Raw genomic sequence first — 21453 nt, 5'->3', positions numbered from 1 at the left:
CTGCTGCAGCTCTTCTTACCTTCCAACCTGTCTTACAACTGTTAGCTCTTTTGTCTTTCTTTGCATACCTTTACATCTCTAATTAATGTGCTTTCCTGGTTATTTGAGACATTCTGTATTTTTCCTTCCTGGTATGGAAGATGAGGATTTATCTGACTTCCATCACTCCATCTCTCCTGCCTCATCCTCTTATATTTAGTTTCTTTATTGGTTATTTTTATAATTTTAGTAAGTAAAAGTACTTCGCCTTTATTTCTTGTTCCATCAACTCCAGAGAGCAACCTAATAATGCTTACTATGTGCCAAACATCGTTCTGAGCACTTTACATGTATCTACTTATTTAAGGCACACAATAATGTCAAGAGACAGGTTATAGTTATTAGCCCCATTTTAGGGAAAAGAAAACGAAGGCCATTTTACTATTATTACTAGTGGTTTTCCAAGGGGGAGAGGAGGGGAACGTGGGTGGCCAGTCTGCCATCTTCACACTGAGTTCTAACAGAGCAAGTTTTGGGAAGCACTTATTCTGGCCTTTGCTCTAGTTCCCTGTTGGGCAATGAAGTGTGACAGTGATAAGTAAGGTAGGGAGGTCTCCTGGTCATCTCAGCCAGTACCAGACGGTCAGCTCAGCCGCGGGACAAGGATTCTCAAATGTTGTAAACCAGCTAAATTGTAATCAACTGAGGAGCATGTTAAAATAACTCACCTACGAGAACAGAATCTTTGGGATTTGGGCCCAGGAATCTGTTTTTAACAAGCATGCCTCGTGCTTGGAAACCAGTGGGTCATAGGTGAGTCTGGCAGCTGGCCTTGTTCTATTCCATACTCCATTTTCAGCACTCTTCCTCGGAGCCTGCAATGAGCAAGTGGGTACCCTTTAGTGTGTCACTCACTAAGGAACTACCTGGCTTTTGCAGTAGACCTCCTATCAAAGTAGGATCAACAATTTTAATATAAAGATCAAGGTGAAGAGCTAATGCAAGTCCAGTCCTAGTGTGGATGCTCACATATGATGTTTACCATTATGCTCCAGGCCTTTGGTCATAATCACAGAATGTTAGATCTGAAAGGGACGTTGGAGATTATCTAGCCAAACTCCTCATTTGACAGATGAGTAAACCAAGGCCCAGAGGAAAGCAAATTGCATACAGAACTATTATGGACTGAGCCAAGAGCCAAGCCCTGGTCTCCCAACTCTCCAGGCTATCTCTTTCTAGAACTGTACTGTCTAGGTAGCCACTAGCCACGTCTGACTATTTACATTTAAATAAATCTAAATCAAAAATTAAAAAAAATTTTTTTTAGATTTGTTTTGATTTTTTAATTTTATTTTTGGCCGCATTGGGTCTTCGTTGCTGCGCACGGGCTTTCTCTAGTTGTGGCGAGCAGGGGCTACTCTTTGTTGCGGTGCATGGGCTTCTCATTGCAGTGGCTTCTCTTGTTGCGGAGCACAGGCTCTAGGCGCGTGGGCTTCAGTAGTTGCAGCACGTGGGCTCAGTAGTTGTGGCTCACGGGCTCTAGAGTGCAGGCTCAGTAGTTGTGGAGCACAGGCTTAGTTGCTCTGCGGCATGTGGGATCTTCCCGGACCAGGGCTCGAACCCGTGTCCCCTGCATTGGCAGGCAGATTCTCAACCACTGCGCCACCACGGATGCCCTAAATCAAATTTAAAATTTAGTTTCTCAGTCACAAAAACCACATTTGAAGTGCTCAAGAGCCAGCAGCTAGTGGCTACTACACATTGGACAGTGCAAACACAGAACATTTCCATCATCATGGAAAATTAGTCTAGGGCTGGTCTGGAACCTGGGCCTTTCATCTGAAGGTAGTATGGGAACTGGATAGTTTTATCAATGTCTTCTCCCCTCAAACAATTACTGCAGAAGAGTAACTCAAGAGAATGTGGTTGTACTATTCAGTTAACAGTAGTTTAGTGATAGCATTTTGACAAACTAGAATTTTATGCATGAAACTGGCAGAACAAACCCACCCAAACCAACTAAGCCACTGGAAACTCTCCTACTAAGCTAAGATGGGTCTCATCTAAGAACCAAATCGGATATTAACATGAGTTCATTTCGAAGCTCTGGCTGGTTTAAAAGGTGTAAGGTCCACTTCTTATTGCTGGTAGGTCTGAGGGGAGTATACTTTAGAAGAGACAGGAAAAATAAACCAAAGGAAATAAAATTGCTCTGCATAATAACCGTAAAATGTTAACTGTAAGGTGGGCTGGGAAGGCTTATGAATTAATTAAGGGGTAGAAATTGTATCTTTTCCTCCTGTGGATTTATAATATCTAAGATTATTCATCCTAATTTAGTATTTGATCCTAAAGTTTGTCAGTGGAAACACTGGAAAACAAAAGGTGCACGTGCAATTCTGGATGGGAGACCTTACAAGTGACCAGACTGGGGAGTGTCCACACCTACTTCGCACTTAAGAGACATGAAGAAAAGTACTACTGAGAGAGGGGATCTCATTAGAAGTGAAGCTACACAAAGCAGAGGTCTTGGAGAAGGAAGCATCTGGAAGACCAGTTCCAGAACTAGGAACTGTGGTTTCATTCCCAAAGGACCCTGGCGAAGGGCTCAGATCCTCCTGGGGCTTTTCCCTTGAATCATACGGATAGTCGTGACTCTGTATGTAAAGGTTCACATTCTTCCTCTGAATTCCCTGTAGCTCCTCCAACCCTTCAGAAGTCTTGATACATCCATATAAACTTGTGTGGAGGTGGTTTGGGGAATATATGGGAGGGGGCAGTAAAAGGGAGTATGCCTTGCCCCACAGTTACTCCCTTGCTGATGTCCTGGAGGGAGCCGTGTTGCGTTGAGTGGATTACGTGTGTCCAGGAGTTCCAGACGGGGAGCAGAGAGAAGGCGCCCACAGTGGGTGGGTGTGAAAGGCAGACGACACAGAGAGAAAACTGGACCCTGTGGGGTGGTGAAGGGAGTGGCGGAGGTAGGCTGGACTGACGCTTGGGTCATAGAGATGAGCTCACATACACAAGTTACTGTCAGACAATCAAGGTGGCCTTGAACCAAATAGATCTGGATAAGATTTATTGATCAGATTGTTTTAGAAAACCAACAGCAAAACACTGACAAGATACATAAATACAGATTGGACATTTTAGGGTAAATTCACTATATTTCCTACCTGCTTGTAGGAAACCAGGTAAGGTAGGAAAAGCTGTCCTGATCATATGGCATGCACACCAGACTGCAAAAGGACTTCCACACTACTTAACAGGACTGTGGCAAACAGCTTTAAAGTAAGGCAAGCATCGTGTGTGGCCTAAGCATACCCTGTGCCAAGAGCCAAGCCCAGGCTCGCCTCAGAGACTGCATGTGAGGGGGGTTTCCCTTTCTTGCCTAGTTCTTCCAGAAAAATCCTCATTGGCAGGTGCCTTTACAGGGAGATGCCTGGCGCTGTCCCTGCTCAGACTCTGTGTACAAGGAAGTGGCTTTAGAGAAAGTCAGTGTATTTCTGATGCCTCCTTTGTATTCTAAATGTGCAACTAGTAAAACAGCAATTACTACAGCTTGGTGAAACTGCCTCTGACTCACCCTGTACAGTGACTAAGCAGGGCCTTTTAAAAACTTCTAAGAAGTGAAAAAAAAAAAGATAAAAACATGAAAATTATGTTAAAAAGATGGTACCACTTTTGAAGCACAACTCAAAACTTCTTTCTGTAACACCAGATGAGGGAAGAGGTCACTTTCCACCAAATCTAATGACCTTAGAAGGGAAACGCCACTGCTGGGCATGATCTGGTGGCGATGCACACAGAGGTTACAGAACTCTACCAAGCCTACCTCAGGCCCTGCCAACGCTCCTAGAGCCCCGAGGCATTTGGGGAACCTAAGCAATTTAAGCAAATGGTGACCAGTTTTGGAAGCTTATGATCATAGGACCATAAACCCTCATCCATCCTGGAGCTCAACGCTAGAACAATGAAGAATGAGGAAATTGACTTTTTGTGTTATATCAGAGTGCTGGCAGGTGGACAATTCAGTAACCTATGCCACCTTTTAAACATCTTTAAGACCACATAAAAACAAACTGGTTTTACAGAATTAAGACCAACGTAGTCTTAGAGGATAATTCAACCTTTCCTACAAGCCAAGCTATATGGGTTGTAGGAAAGGTTGAGGCTCCTTCAAGAATAGTGGAAAAGCAAGTTTTTGCAAAGATCCAAAGAAATGTATTCAAATGATGGGATTTCCTCTGCATCATACACAGCTTTTTTCTTCCAATATGTGCTAAGAGTTCTTTGGTGGTTATAGGAGAGACAGCCTAGAACTCAGGGCAGGAGACTACGCCAAAGCAGAAGAGTGAAGAGTGACATCTAAACTCACCATTAACCGCTGTCATCAGGTTGACCACCTACAGCTAACTGGGCTGCTTATATGTTTGCTGGTCTCTAGCCCCTCCGTGATTCCTGCTTTTCAATTTCTAACTACACATTAGCCCCACTCCATTGAAAAGGAGGTGCTTGTGGGAAACGGTAGGGAGAAGGAAGAACTATAAATCAATCAATTGTTTGATAGAAAAGTTGAAACACTGATTATCTGTGGATTTCAATTATCTGTGCTTTACTCTGGGTAATGAAAGGTCACTGTTATTATACCTTTTGCTTAGAAATGTTAATGTTTATTATTATATTTTTTAATCTAGCTATGTAATGGACATGAATAGCTTAGAGCAAATTTTTACATCATGTCACCAGGGCCCTGAAAAAAGAAGATTTGCCAGTAGAAAGGGTTTCAGTTTGGCCCCTGAACAGTTAAAATTTCAATCTATTCTATACTGGTTTATAGATTTTCCAGAATATGGAAAATCCCTTATTAAATGAAAAAAGCATCATTTTCTTCATTTAATAAAGTATTACTTTCACAGATAAATTAGTATATACATGGGAGAACTCATAGTATTAAATATTAGGTTTTAATTCTCCATTTAGAAAACTCCTTACAGGTAGACTTCCTTGTTCCTAGGCAAAGAAATATAAGAAGATATGCAAACATGATATAGTACAAAGATGACTGGGGAAAAGTCTCAATTCTAACAAACCCAAGAAACAACAAGTCTCTAAGAGTTGGAGTAAGGAAACACTGGACTTGAAGGTCCAGCTTTACCAAGAGTTGGCCTAAGCCAGCCAATCACATCTCAAGTTTTTGGTATAATTTGACTCTAAAGTAATGAGCTGGCTTCCCCAAGACAGATACAAAATAGTAGTCTACCTGCTTTATAGTCATACCTTATATATAATCTGTATATATCCATATGTGTTTCTATATATTGCACTTAAACTTACAGGACTGCAGTAAGATAGCTGGGAGTACCTCAAAGAGGCAGAGAAGCAGCAGGCATAAACTTTCCTAAATCAAGTAACAGTGTCAGGAATTCAGAGTGCTGGTTTTGGATATACTAAAATGCCTGGTGACTCCCAATATAAAATTCTAGTCATCTACATTTAAGTCATCATACACACAGTCTCATTTGGCATTCAGAACACATGCACATGTGTGGTTCTATAGCACTCAGAGCTGATCATACTACATCATTTTCACTAGTGTTATATTAAAAGAAGACACTTTAGACCAAAGATATGTACTTTTATGAAAATGTCACACTCAAGGTCTTGGATGTCAGGCCTCCAAAGTCTACCTCAAAGAAGACTGCCTTCAGAAGGTTTTAAAAAGGATGCTAGCAAGTGTGGATTGAACCAGTCTCTCTTTCAGCTCTCTGGTGTCACAGAACTAGAAACCTGCTTATATCCCAAGGACTATGGAAGGATAAGCACAGAGGCTGAGCATTCAGTCTTTGGTCCCTATAGATCCAGGACATTGTAAATAGAGCTGCAATGAACATTTTGGTACATGACTCTTTTTGAATTATGGTTTCTCAGGGTATATGCCCAGTAGTGGGATTGCTGGAACATGGAAGGAACCTAAGTGTCCATCAACATATTAATGGATAAAGAAGATGTGGCACATATATACAATGGAATATTACTCAGCCATAAAAAGAAACGAAATTGAATTATTTGTAGTGAGGTGGATGGACCTAGAGTCTGTCACAGAGAGTGAAGTAAGTCAGAAACAGAAAAACAAATACCGTATGCTAACACACATAAATAGAATCTAAGAAAAAAAAAAAAGGTCATGAAGAACCTAGGGGTAAGATGGGAATAAAGACACAGACCTACTAGAGAATGGACTTGAGGATATGGGGAGGGGGAAGGGTAAGCTGTGACAAAGTGAGAGAGTGGCATGGACATATATACACTACCAAATGTAAAATAGATAGCTAGTGGGAAGCAGCTGCATAGCACAGGGAGATCAGCTCGGTGCTTTGTGACCACCTAGAGGGGTGGGATAGGGAGGGTGGGAGGGAGGGAGATGAAAGAGGGAAGAGATATGGGAACATACGTATATGTATAACTGATTCACTTTGTTATAAAGCAGAAACTAACACACCATTGTAAAGCAATTATACTCCAATAAAGATGTTAAAAAAAAAAATCTAAGACAAAGATCCTTTTGCCACCCTGGGTAGTGTGACTTGTTTAATTATGGATAGTTTCTGCCCAAACATCCAGAGACTAGATTGGAGTCATGCAGCAAAGCTTTGTTTTGAACTAATGGAGCTGCTCAGACTGACCTGCTCTGGAGAGAGCTCCTCACTGGAACAAGCCTAGCAGTGGGTGGTAAGAAGTTAAAGGCCAGACTGGTCATGGCAAGAGGGGGATGGGGCCTCTGGAGGAGTTGCTCCTTTCCCTGCCTCCCCCCTACCCCCTCACCCCCCAAAAGGACCCAAGCTCACAGATGAAAGGTTGTTACAAGACCTTGCAGAACACAGGCTCTATGAACTCAACCCCACATGGATGGGAGGTTATAATAAGGCCTGGAGGTTAGGAGTCCAAGTCTAGAGGCCACATTTTTCTCTTCCCCAGAACTGAACACTAGATGGTAACTTTTTAGCCATAACTCAAAGGTGATTTTAAATCCACACATGAGCCTAAGAGATTCCCTTCTGGGACAAAGGAAGAAGAAGAATTTTAAAAGCTAAGCGAAAAAGAGGCACTTAAAGCAAAAACATGTCCCTAGTCTCCCATCTGAGTCTCCTGTTATGACGTAACCAACGGAATGATCAGCACTGTGCCCTCTTGCACACCTTTAGCACTTCATACACCGAAGGACTTCCAACTGCTCATGTCTCAGTGACCACTCTAGCAGCCTGATGGCAAAGCAAGTAAAAATTTAGGTCATTTCTTTTTTAGAATTAAAATACAACACAAAACAAACCAGAACTAAAATTTCACACCAAAAAGTGAATGATCCTCAGTTTCATTCCTTCCTCATGCTAGTTTTAAAAATGATACTTAGTTCTTCAGGAAGAATGACCTGTGTCTTTTCCCCAAGACCTTTTATCCAGTTACTAGGCAATTACTCACAGCACCATGCACATTAAAGCAGACAGAAAACGAGGCAAAAAGCTAAGAGAAAAATCAAGGGCCAACTGGCTTTCTAGAGATAAAATCCATTGCCTGTGAATACGGCAGGCGCATGGCCCAGAGTGAGAAAAGAAACAGCTCTGGAAGAGATATGGGAACATATGTATATGTATAACTGATTCACTTTGTTATAAAGCAGAAACTAACACACCATTGTAAAGAAATTATACTCCAATAAAGAAAAAAAAAAAAAAAGAAAGAAACAGTTCTGAAAGGAAATGGCCAATATGACAGTCAAAGCTCACAGCCCAGAGCAGAAGCCCTCCCTGCCCTGCTCTACTCTGGCCTCCCACGAGCTTACGTTTATGTCCCACAGCATTTATGCCACACACTTAGGGTCTGCAATTCCCCACAATGAAGTCCAAAAGATACTTGAAACCATTAATAAGCATAGGAGAATTTCAAAACTACCCAGAACGAAAAACTTTGACCACCATAAATTTCTTGATTTGAAATGTTCTTGGTGCCATAATTTCTAAGAGCAACAACAAACAGCACAACTACAACACACAATAAAGTCTTCAGACAAGTCAACTCTAACCACTGCTGGCACCATAAGGATGAGAAAAGAAATCACTAATCAAGAGCTGCTGAGCTGCTTAACTTTTCTCCAAAGTCAAAGGATCGGTTTAGGTACCTAGGCAGCAAGACATCAACCACCGCTGCCATTAGATCCAGCTACTCAATTAGATGTACCTTTGAAAACAGGAAGTTAAACATCTAGCTTTCCCTATAATCTGCAAGAGTCTCAAGGTTAGCCTTCTTGATCTATCCCCAAAACTTCTTGTTGCTGTTGCTGGATTTAATTTTTTTAATTTTATTTTTGTTTTTATTGATGATGTTGCTTTAATTTATAGAGCACTGCCTGACAGGGTCATATGTTTAGAGTTCCTTTAAAATTTTCTTTATCTTATCTTGATTCATAACATTAAGGTACTTTGAGACTCTCCCTCAACTCCATCAAGGAAGAGGGAGTACGTGAGTATGTGTGTGTGTATTGGGGCAGAAGGGAGAGAAGCAAAGAAAAAAGCACGAGGGAAAGTGAGATTCCATAAACTTAAAACAATTTACAGAAAGGCATCTGATGTATTTTCTGAATAAGGCCTTGATCAGGGTAACCAATCCTCTCTGTAGCACATTCTACACTGCCCATAAATAAAGGAGTCTCTTTAAATTAACATTTCCAGTATCAATGAACAGTCCAGAAATCCTCATTTCAAGCGCTCGATGAGTCCCTGTGTGAGTCCAAGGTGCAGAAGCTGTGTCCGGGAGAGGTTTGCTAGGTTGGGGAAGGCCGCAAGCAGCTTCTCCCACGCCAGTTCCAGCAGGCTAGGAACCACCAGCCAGATCTTAAACAACGACCCAGTCCGTTTATTTTCGTGGATGTTCACCACTCCTCCATGAATGTACATGCAACCAGCCTATGAACAAATGGCAGTCAAAAGAGGATAAATTCACATGGGAGAGAAACAGGTACTTACGCTGAATGTTCAGCCAAAAAGTTCATAGTAGGCTGAATTAGACGACAGGAAACAGAAAAGTTTCTCACTGATCCCAACACAGTGCAGAGATCAAGAAAGGCTTAGACACTGAACGAGTTACTAAGGGAAAAGCAAGAGGCTGGTTTTACTTCAACAACAACTCCAACAACGGTAAACTAAGACGATATTAGGTATCCACTGTGCCCAGTACTAGGGTACAAGGTGAAAATAAAAGGCTTTGCATTCAAGAAACTAGTAGAATCTTCAATAACATGGCATCTTGGGGGTAAAACTATTCTGCCCTCCCAGGAAACACCTTTGATATCACTGTCAGGGCCTGAATGCCACATGTAGCATTTCTTTTACATTTATGTTGCTCTTTTTAAGCTTGTATATGATGTTTTTTTCTCCCCTTTTCTCAGAGGAAGAGCTAGCTTTGGAAGAAAGGTTTTAAAAACACATTCTTAATCCAAGCTTTGCTAATATCAGAATCTTTTTTTCTTGCTATATCTCTAAAAATATCTCCTTATCATCTGCAACTACATAAAAAAGATACAAAAATGAAAGCTTACTGGTGTAACAGCTGCACAGTGAAAATAAACTGGCTCTGGCATGGTAGCTGGGAGCTTTACCCATTGAAAAGTCTGCAGATTCAGCTTCCAGATATCTCCCAGGATCACTTCTCCATTATAGCCCCCGCAAATAAACACATCTATCAGGAAAAGAGAAAGCAAAATCACACAAAGGAAAAGGGCCACAGTGACAGCATGTCCTGTAGTAGCTCTCACGGCTAGATGACACGGGACCAGTTCAGTCCCCATACCACAGAGGACTCCAGCTGGCGGGCCGCTCATGCTGCTGTCCTGTCCCTCACTAGAGTTCGGACACTATGTTGGGATCTTTGCTAGGGCTAAGGATGCAAGCCTCTGAGGAAGCTTCATGCCTAGGTTCTCAAATTCAAATACCTACAGGTGCCAGGCATAGGAAGTGAATGAGCAAGAAGGTTCAGGGAAAATAAACAAATAGGTCCAGGGAACAAATAGGAGTGCACTTGCTCTAATGAGGAAGATGGCAATGCAGCTCCAGCTCATCGATGCCATGTAGGACTTAGGGTCAGCAATTGCCAGATCTTCCAATTTTTTAAAAGACACTGGAAATCCAGATTTTTTGAAAAGTGAAACATTTTGATTTTTAAGTATTGGCCACTAATTCAAAAACTGTAATACACACATGAGCCAAACAGAACACATCTGCAGGCCACCAGGTTGCAAACTCTTCTTTTAAATAACATCCTGAAAAGGATAGACATTTTTCTGCCCATAGAGACAAACATTCTCTACTTAGACAATTAACCTGCAATGTTCAGTTTGGGGGCACAAAAGAGGTTTTTCCAAGCTTTCTTCAGCCCAAAGAGGACAGTTTGAAGTCCCATTTGATCTGTACCAGTTATTTACGTCAGGAACAAAACCTTCCCAAAATTAAAGGGTTTTTTTATTATTGTTCTTGTTGTTCTTTTTGTTTTTATAAAATCAGTTAGTTATAACTAAGTAGACAACATGTAACAAAGGCTATGTGAACCTTCAAGCTAAATGCCCACAACTATAGCTGAATTCCATTTGTATGGTGCCTGGACTCAAAGAACCAAATGAATACATGTCTTAACTCAGATCTAGATCAAGTTTAACTCGATACAATTAAACTATAAAATACACTGGAAACTTTTCTGGCTAGAATTTTAAAGAAGTATGGCTCCGTTCTTAGAGAGGCAAAGCTGAACAACGCCACTATCTATAAATCTTGTCCAAAGAGCAGAAGCATAATAAAAAGTGCCTCTGTACTAGAGATGGCAGCATAATCCTAGTAAAATCTGAACTAATTTGCTGAAAGGATACAGGCTATCAAACTAATTTACACACACCTTCCTCCCCTCCAAAAATTTAAGGTGGTATATCCAACTATAAAATAAGCTGTAAATTAAAAGACAGGACGTTTATCCAAAGAGGAGTCATTTATCACACTCAAGATAAAGCAGCTGCAGCTGCTTTCTGAAGCCATACAATGCTTGTGTTGTAATATGGCCAAAGAATGAGCTGAGAGTTCTATTTGGCATCAGATAGAGAAGAGAATAAACTTTATGAAATAACACTCTGAAGGAGCTATTACAATTTTAATACAATATCTACCAAGGTCTCTACTGCATGTCAGTATTATTAGTGTTACCCACCAAAACCAGAGACATCTGTTGAGGTGGGGTGCTGAACGATTAGGTGGTAGAATAAAAGCTTATTTATCACTTATTTTGAGATCTGTGATAACTGAGGGAACCCAAACAACACATTAGTTTACTTTACGAAAATTGCTGAGAGATGCAGAACTTTATGGATTTCTCTTTAAGTATAAACTAAAAGAAACAGACTCTCCCCAAAGTTATGCCTCTTTTAAAGAGTTATCATTAAGAAATAAAATAATCTCAGTATGTACAATTACAAAAATGGAACCAGCCTGTTATTTGAAATCCTTACCATTTTTTATCTGAACACAACTGTGACATCTTCGGGCTGCAGGAAAACCTGCCAAACACATAAATACAGAAATTCCATTATTCACAGAAAGACTGGGAATAATGGTGATCCGACACAGCAAAAGACATACTATGAATAACTTGCTTAAAACAATCCCTTTGTTGCATTAAAGCAAACATTGACTAGTTCTTCCAATCCTGACTTATTTCACACTAGAATAAAGCCATCATAAGTTTCATCATAATGACATAATGTTAAGGTGTCAGGAAAACAAAGTGAGGTGGCAGTGGGCAGGGGTTACAGTAGCTTTCCCAAGCCCTTTTACCCACAAAGGGACAGGTAGATCTTGATTTAAGTGCCTACTTTTATTCTACCCAGATTTCCCCTCTTCCACAGAATTCACCAATCCCCATTAAAAGTCTAAGCTCATGGGCTTCACTGGCGGTGCAGTGGTTAAGAATCCGCCTGCCAATGCAGGGGACACGGGTTCAAGCCCTGGTCTGGGAAGATCCCACATGCCGAGGAGCAACTAAGCCTGTGCGCCACAACTATTGAGCCCGTGCTCTGAAGCCCACGAGCCACAACTACTGAGCCCACGTGCCTAGAGCCTGTGCTCCGCAACAAGAGAAACCACTGCAATGAGAAGCCCGCACACCGCAACGAAGAGTAGCCCCCGCTCGCTGCAACTAGAGAAAGCCTGCGCCCAGCAACGAAGACCCAATGCAGCCAAAAATAAATAAATAAAAATTTAAAAAATTAAATAAAAAAAATAAAAGTCTCTGCTCAGTTGCTGAGGAAGAATAATAATTGGGCTAAGGAATACAAGTAATTTCTTTTCTTTTTTTTTTGGCCACACCGCATGGCACGCGGGATCCTAGTTCCCAGACCAGGGATCGAACCCGTGTCCCCTGCAGTAGAAGCTTGGAGTCTTAACCATTGGATCGCCAGGGAAGTCCCACAAGTGATTTCTAATACCAATTCAACAGATATTTTTCTTCTCATATAATGCAATAAAATTACTTTTTCTCTTTCAGAACAAGTAAAACTATAAAATACATTTATTAAAGATAAATGAATCAATATTTTAAATTTACCTATTTTTTCATGGGGTTTTGTTGCAATTTCCTCCCATGCATTCGTTTCAAGGTTATACGCATGAATCTTGAAGAGAGGAAAAAAAAAAAGATACACAAAAAATTTTAGCTAGCCTGAAAACCGGATTTTTCGTAACAGCCTGTACAAACATATTCTTGGTTGAAAAGCCTTCTTTTCCTTTGCTATTCTCTGATCTTTCCTAATTCTAATATAAGGCAAAACATTAAATGAAGCAATTGAAAATTCAGCACATACATAATTTTATTATTTTTAAATCATAGAAAAGAATGAAGAAAAAAGTTGGAATTCTGCAACTTGCACATTTTCTACAATGAACATGTATCATTTTTATAACAGAAAAAAGCAAGTGTTGGTAAGAAAACACGGAACTGCAGTTCTGACAAAACTTGAAAAAGACCATTAAGGTTCCAAATCAGGAGCACTGAGGCCTACAGACTTCCCCTGGGACATATGGATTTAGAAATGCCACAGAGACGGATGAATAAAAGCCCTTCAGAACTCAGCTTTCTAAAGTTAGTGATGTGCAGTCCTAAACATGCCTGTTCTTTTTAGATACACAGCACTGACAATGAGAGGGATGTGACATTCTGAGAATCCTGGTTCCAAATCTAATTAGTTGCTCCATTTAAGCTACTATATCTTTCTTTTAATGTCTTTTCTCATCTAGCATAAAGGGGTAGTTCTAATGAAGTATTTTCAGCGTGTGATTATGCAACTGTCAACTGGAAAGCATATCCAGTTGGCAGAGTTCAACCTTATATTATAAAGAGCATCTAACACAAAATAGGTGTTGATGAAGAAACTGCTTGAAAATTACAATATCTACAGTAACAGAATTGTTACTTATTATGCTTAGTATAACACATGCCTCTCTCTAGCCTTCTTCCTCTCTCTCTCTTTTTTAATATACCTTGTTTAAGGAGTAAGCTGTCCAAGAAGTACCACCTCCCAAGATGTAAATCCTCTGCCCATCATGTGCAATTTCATGTCTGTATCTGAAAATATACAATAAAATACATTTATAATTATGGGAAAAATGATCTACCTAAGATTTGGCTGCAAGATTTTTTATTGCATCATTATTTATAATAATAAATTATTGGAAATAACCCGAATGTTTAATAATAGTGAATTGGTTAAATAAATTATACAATATATAAAAATGGATTAGCATGCAAACAATAAGAATGTAGGAAGAGAGGATGGTTAATATACTGATAACTTCTTTTCATGTCATTAACTGAAAAAAAAATCAGTTATATAAGAGCAGATAGGCTATAATCCTACTAAGAGTTTATAGATATACAAATATGCACAGAAAATGACTATAAGGATACATGCAAAATGTTAATCCTGGTTATCCCTGAGTTTAGATTTTGCTTTTTATTTTCTTCATTTTGCTTATTGGTATTTTCTAGATTTTCTATAATATTTTTGTGATAACTTTGTACAAGGGGGGAAATTATTACAGTTTTAAAAAGTGATCTGCCTACATTTAATTAGAAAGCTTAGACTATGGGCTTTCAAATTAAGATACTTATTTAACAGATACAAAAATATCAGAAAAATTATGCTACATAAAACTGTGAATATAATGTGAAACACCTACCAGAACTTTTATCCAAGCAGTCTAGCTAAAAGCTGAAACAAGTTATAATATGTCCATAAAATGATTCAAAGAAGGCAACCATGTGAAAATGCTTTGAAAACAATCTATTTTCTCCTTTCCCTGGAGGCCCTGGTGCTGATAAAATAAATTACATCAAAATTGCTCCCCATACCAAGCCATCTCCCAAGTCCTCTCATGGTAGTTCTGCAATAATCAGCCCACTAAGATACTACAATAGAAATAAGTCTTCCTTGGCACCCATATGTCATTTTTTTAAAGGCAACAAAGACATAATAGTCTAAACAGTGAATAAAAAATTATTTACTGTCTTTGCTTTAGAGGGCAAAAAAACCTCTTTGAGTTTTCCAGTGAGTTTAATTCTAAGAAGAGGCAACTGCTATTAGGAAAAAAAAAAAAAGGGAAAGATCTACGACTGCTACTAGAAGGCAACTAAAGAGAATCATGCGATGTTTGAGTGTTTAACAGAGCACTTAAAATAAATGACCTTCCCTTCCTTTCTTCCATCCATCCAACCACACTCACTGAGTACCACTGTGGGCAAGGCACTGTGTTCTTACTGCGGATACAGTTGTAAGCAAATGAGCCAAAGAATCCTAATACGCAAGTTAAGAAGGGAAATCAAAAAGTAACTAGAATGTAATTATTTTGCCTGTAATATGAAATTTAGTTACAACTGTTACCACTGGTTTCACTATTTTCCTAATGCAGGAAAACTGAAGTACAAGAGGAAATAACAGGAAAAAATTTCTTTAATTCAGAGGGAGATATCATTCCCTCACCAGAAGACCCTTCTTTAATGCTGAACTGGGATCTAACAGCCAGTTAGCTATTTTAACCAGGCCAAAGGGTCTTCTTCAAACCATACTTCCAATATTCTGAAAAAAAGTAAAATCTTAGCAAGAAAGAATAAATATGCTTTAATCCTAGAATCTCACCTCTCTTCTGGTAGATCACAGGATAGGTTGTTTGGTTTCAGTTGTGTCCACTCTCTGGTATTGAGATCTAATTTGTGCAGGTCTGTGCTGTAAATATAGCCAGTTGTCCCTCCAAAGACATAAAGGGAGCCATTGATGATAGCCATGGCCTGGATAATGAGGAAAGGTGAACGAGACTTCCTCGTTAACACTTGATTGAAGAATGTAACCTTACTAGATATCCCCAAATCACGTTTTATGAAATTTTCTTGTATTTTTTAACTTTCTAAAAATCAGACCCTTAAAAAGGACTAAAGATGTTAGAGAAACAGAGACTATTTTTAGAAAAGTTAACTTTGCTCAACTGGAAAGAAAGTTCTATCTAGAGAGGCAAAGGGTGTCAGATGATCTTTAGGGGTCCCAGCCAACCAAAGAATTTATAGATCATGGACACGAGCATTTCCACTGAAAGCTGCTTCACTTTCTAAGCAGTCTGAAGAAAAATGCCCTTAAGGAGAAGGAGCAAATATGAAAATAAGGCACCAGAATCCCTTAAGTAAGAAGTCTAGAGGTGACAGTCCCCCAAACTTGACATTTTCCACCAGACTCTTCTCAATGTAAGTTTTGCTATTGTTATGGTAATTTCTTAGAGTTTAAATGCCTCCTGTGGTGGGATACGTCATCCAGTATGTGCCTCACACATAGTTCAGAAGCTATGTATCAGTACCAGTGCCAGCCAGTGCTAGTTGAGAAAGAAGCCACAGCTTTGGTTGTTTTAAGCTTAGCCCATTACTCTCAAAGGGTCCCTGAAGTATAGTGAGTTGTTTTCCTACCTTTTTAGATATAACTTTTCAAACCTAAGGTTTGAAGCACTAGAACCTAACTGGAAACTAATTTCTATATAATCTGTGTTTTAGCTCAGATCTGTATAAAAGTCTCTTAACCAAGTACAGGGATCATCTACTCTATAACTTAGGTTAGAAAGCTCTTCAAAGCATCATTACACTCTAAAGACGATAGGACCTGGGCCATAAATAGCCAAATCTCTCACTGGGGGTGGGTGAGGTCCTGACATTTATAGAAACCTCCATACAGGTCTAGATCATTGATCTTAATCAGAAACAAAGAGTAAGGGAAAAAAAAGGAAAGAAGAAGGCAAGCAATCAGATTTACAATTTCACATCAGAACTGAAATATCAAATAGTAACCACAATGAATTTATTCTCCATTAAAAAAAAATTGGTGGCAATATAAATATTCTGACATTGTTCCTGGAACTAGAAAATACATCCACAATGACTGGCCATAGATTGGTACCTGTCCATATATACGACTGGGTTTCTTCCCCCGACAGCTGAGTAAAGCCCATCTCTTATACTTCACGTTACAGACATGGACGTCATTGCCGTTGCTCTCACCAAATGGGATGCCTGTTCCTCCAAACACCAACAGGTTGTTTCCATGCAGCACAACTGGGAAAGGAGAAGCACAAATTTCATTTTTGTACTGGCTACCTGCAATGTGTTCCCACATTAACCCAGAAAATCTGAGAAACTCAAAAATGTCCGCTTTAATACTTTCAGAAGATAGCTCAAACCACTGACATACAACTACTACAAAGTTTTACAGAAAAAGATCTAATTCACACTATTTCACATAGCTCACTGTTTGATGTGTGACATGTATTGTGAAATTCATGAAACACTGTATATAACAATACTGAATGATATGAACTACAATCCACCACTGCTGCTTAACACAGTTCAAGTACACAGTAAAGCAAAAGAAAATGAAGAATCATCACTGCCTTAGCAAAGACCCAGTGGGACTCAGGATGAAGGGATAAAAGGATCATTCGTTTTTTGCCAGGGGAATGATCTCTACATTTTAAATTATAGTTTCTGTCATCTTAATCCTCCACCAGATAAAAAGAACACGAATATCCTGCTGGTAACTTTCTGTTCCTGTCATCACACACACTTGTATATACTTTTTCTCTCTCTGATGGCAAATATTCTGAAAATACTGCTACTGTATTATTTCAATGACTTTTTTTTTTTAACCAATTATTCAATTGATGTAGTGTAAGAGTCAACAGCATGAGCTCTGGTGCCCGTGAGAGCTGGGTTTAAAGTCTCGTGTGACCTCAGGAAAGTTATTTAATCTCTCTAAATTAATCTTCCCAACAACCCTATGAGGTAGGAACTATTATTATCTTTTCCATTTTTATAGATGATAAAATAGAAGTGGTGAGAGGTTTAAATAATTTGTTGAAGGTTTCCTAAAAAGAACTTTGCCAAGCTAGGGTTCAATCCCAGGCAGTCTGGCTCCAGAGCCTGCACTCACAGCCACTGCCCTTTGGGCCTCTCTAAAGCCTCAGTTTCCTCATCTGTACAATGGCGATAATTCCAGTGTTGGCATCATAGAGATGTTGTGAGGATTAAACAGATACCACGTGTGAAGTACTTTGTTCAAGAGCTGTAAACCCCATTTGTTGATCTTCTACTACATTTTGCCTAGCATATATATGATACTTTATGTTGAACCCTCTGAAATATTATTAATTCCATTTTATAGGTAAGGAACTAGAAGCTAAAAATCATCTGTCAAGTAAATGACATACAGCTAAGTTCAAACTCAGGACTATCCAGCTCACAATTGATTCTGAATCACCATGCTATAGTATTGATACAGTATTATCACAGTAAGAGTCTATCCATTAACAGAGTTTAATAATATTACTATTATGATTTAGTATTATTAAACATTATTAACAAGGAAAACATGTGACACTGAGCCAGACCTCTCAGACATTTCATAAAGTCAAAAGTTCAGAACTGCTGGCACTCACGTGACATAGATGCCAATTCTCGGGGCATGTAGCCATCTGTGCCCATCTGGTGCCATACTCCTGTAGCAAAATGATACCTCCAAAGCTCCCTGAAGAGAGGATAGTCTTCATTATCTGGCCCTCCTGATTCATCATAATCTGGGTTATAACCGCCAAACACATACAGATTGGTATTATCTGCCACACAACGATGTCCGCTTCGTGCTGGTGGAGGTCTGTGGCCTAGGAGAGAAGAGGACAGTTTTCCACAGATGACCCAGCAGATTAAAAGCACAAACAAAATTTGGCAACAAACATTTTATCTTTAAAAGTAAATCAGGGAAAATTTATAATGTGGATGTACTTATTATTTACTTAGGTTATTTTATACATTCACACATAATACTTAGGATTTTAAGGAGCTAGTCTCCATTTCTATTTCATAGGACTATTTTCAGATTTTGATAACTGTAAATAGATTTTTCCCAAGGGAGGCAAAATAGCATCATAAACTTGAGAAAATGGCTGGTAACTTGGAGTTTTCAAGAAAAGAAGGAGGAGGGGTTTAATAATCCAGAAGCTAAAAGGACAGATTTTCTATTTTCTTAGAGGAGAAAAAAACACAGGCCAACGAAATTAAACTGAAAATATTAGAGAACTACATAAATATAATCACAAATGTGAATGAGTCATGTATAAATAAAAATACACATACATAAAACCTGTGATTTTTCCACAATATATAATTATACACTTAAAAAGAAAACTGGCTTTCAAAGAGTTATAGCAAAGTCTGGAATTTAAATACCACTCCAGACATTATGGTAGCTAACAAAGAATATCCCTGTATTTATCTCAAAGAGCATCTTTCATCCTATTAAGAGCTTTACTGAGAAAAGCTATTTCAGGGAATTTCCTGGTGGTCCAGTGGTTAGGACTCGGTGCTTCCAATGCTGGGGCCCCGGGTTCAATCCCTGGTCGGGGAACTAAAGATCCCACAAGCTGCACAGCCAAAAGAAAAGGAAAAAAAAAGCTATTTCTACAATTTGTAAGTTTTCTGAATTTTAAATTATGTCAACTAGTTTACTAAAAGTTACTTCAAGATTATTTTAGAGTAAAAAACCCCGAAATTTATATTACTTCTATTATCCTTACAATTTTTACACCGGTCTACACAAACCCTTATATAGCTACAGAACCAAAGATGCTTAAATACACACTGGATGGAATAAGCTACTATGGTCGTCTGTTATCCTACAGATTTATCTACTTTCATATATTAGGAATAGATACTAGTATAATATTAATATTTATGACAATGCTGGACACCTAATAAACATTTGTTATATAAACATTTATTACCAGCCTAATATAAGCCTCACGTATTTATGTTTTTAAATCAAAATCCCACTTCCTACAGTATGCTTTTAAACAAGAACTGAAAAGAAATTGCACAGAGCTAGAAAAACTAAAAACCAAACGAACAAACCACGAATCACCCAATCACTCAAGTCCAACCTGTTGGTCCTGAGAATCTTTGATGGCTCCTTTCTGCTCAAGCTTGAAGCCCTCAAACAGCAATTCAGAGCCTTTCCTGATCCCTCACACTGCTGCCTGTTTAAGTCTGTCTCTCTGCTTAGAAAGCCGAGTCCTTCCCTTAGCTCTTGGCCTGGTCTACCTAGCCTTCGATGCCTGGAAGTTCCCTGGTGGCCCAGTGGTTAGGATTCTGGGCTTTAACTGCCGTGGCCTGGGTTCAATCCCTGGTCGGGAAACTGAGATCCTGCAAGCTGCGCAGTGCGGCCAAGAAAAGAAAAAAACCTACAGCCCTTACAATTCAGTACCATACCACTCAAATAATAGGATAGACATGGACAATTAATAAGATGATTACACCATAACTATGTAAATACATAATAAATATGATTTTAGGCAAACTATAATCACTAGGGAAATTTACTCACAAGCTGTGATTTACCTCAAGTGAATTCAATTTCTCTTTCTAAAAATCTTGAAACACAGAAAATGCGGTGTGGAAGAAAGAGCAATAACTTCTACAAATATCTAGATTTGAATCCAGGTTCTTTCTAACTGCTTCCTTGAGCAAGTCACTGACCCTCACTGAGTCTCAGCTTCTTCATTTGTATGAGTGGATTATTATTCCTGTACTTTACAGATTTATTATACTTGCTATTATCTTAAAATGTTTATTGGTTAATAATATATGTATCTTCCCAGGAGGCTATAAGCTACTTGAGGGAAGAGGAATTATTTGCATTCACCTTTCTATTACCAAACCTAAGGCACACAGAAAACACTGAACAAATTTACAAATTTAATTTTTCTCTACTCATTTCGTTAATATTTATTTTTCTTCTCCAAATAATTATAAGTTTCTAAAGGGCAAAAATCATGTATAGCAATTAGCCTGTATCACCCACAACACCTAAAACAGTTAGAGATATAAAACAGACACTAGAAGTTTCACTGATACTAACTTCAGGGCAAAGTTAACAGTAACAGGGATGATCAAAACAGTGTAGAGCTCTCAGTGGACTTTGATATTGTGCTTAAGAGAGATACAATTTTGGGGACAGGGGTTGGATTATGCAATGGTCTTCTCAAAACACAAATGTTTCTAAGAATTAGCAAGACAAATTTTAAGAAAAAAACTTAACAGAGTTGCTATGGTCAACAGACAGGAACTCTAAGAATCTCTATAATGTCATTTGCCTTATTACCTGGAGCCATAAGATACTTTTTGAAACTGCTTTTGGGCAAATATGAAAAGACATACAGTATATTCCAGGATTTTCTCTAAACGACTGTACAATGGAGAAGACATTCCAAGTTTACTGCCAACTATTTTTGAGACAAATGTAACTCACACGGATTAAAGGTTGAGGAGTCAATGAAAGATGATTTTATATTTACCTACTCATTCATTCATTCACTAAGCCAAAAATATTACTGGACGCCTGCTACATACCAGGTACTGTACTAGCTGCTGAGGATACAATGGTAAGACCATTACTCTTTCCGTCCTCTGGAGCTTACAGTCTAGTCCTGCACTGTCCAACACAGTGGCCACTAGCCACATATGACTCCTGAGCATCTGAAATAAGGCTGGTTCAAACTGAGCTATGCTTTAAATGTAAAATACCCCCTGGATTTCAAACACTTAGTATCCAAAAATAAACGTAAAGTTACTAATTTTTATATCTGAATATAGGTTGAAATGACATTTTTGATCTCTTGAGTCAAATAAAAATTAAGATTAATGTCACCTATTTTTTACTTTTTTCATGTGGCTACTAGAAAATTTAAAGTTTTGTGGCTCACGTAACATGTCTATCAAAAGCGCTTGTCTAGCTCAATTGCTGGCTTCTGTAAATAATGCCATTATCTATGCAAATTAAACTGCTGGGTAAAGAGCATTTGATCA

At 38.9% G+C, this 21453-nt stretch overlaps 1 protein-coding gene across 2 annotated transcripts in view; it reads right to left on the bottom strand.

Annotated features, from left to right (window-relative positions):
• Window positions 1–8148: 8148 nt before the first annotated feature.
• The window catches only part of KLHDC10 (kelch domain containing 10), a gene marked incomplete at its 5' end in the record, with an annotated part of 52728 nt that continues 39423 nt past the window's right edge, over window positions 8149–21453 (bottom strand). For both annotated transcript variants that reach the window (XM_079711792.1, XM_079711793.1), the window contains 8 exons: window positions 8149–8939; window positions 9572–9711; window positions 11522–11569; window positions 12616–12682; window positions 13548–13632; window positions 15203–15351; window positions 16499–16653; window positions 18033–18254. In XM_079711792.1, coding sequence (XP_079567918.1) covers window positions 8730–8939; window positions 9572–9711; window positions 11522–11569; window positions 12616–12682; window positions 13548–13632; window positions 15203–15351; window positions 16499–16653; window positions 18033–18254 — 1076 coding nt within the window. In that variant the 3' untranslated portion in view covers window positions 8149–8729. The remainder of the gene's footprint in view (window positions 8940–9571; window positions 9712–11521; window positions 11570–12615; window positions 12683–13547; window positions 13633–15202; window positions 15352–16498; window positions 16654–18032; window positions 18255–21453) is intronic.

This window comes from Hyperoodon ampullatus (assembly GCF_949752795.1).
Source record: "Hyperoodon ampullatus genome assembly, chromosome: 9".
NCBI lineage: Eukaryota > Metazoa > Chordata > Mammalia > Artiodactyla > Ziphiidae > Hyperoodon > Hyperoodon ampullatus.
Note: the sequence above shows the minus strand (reverse complement) of the source record. Positions and strands in the feature narration are given on the sequence as shown.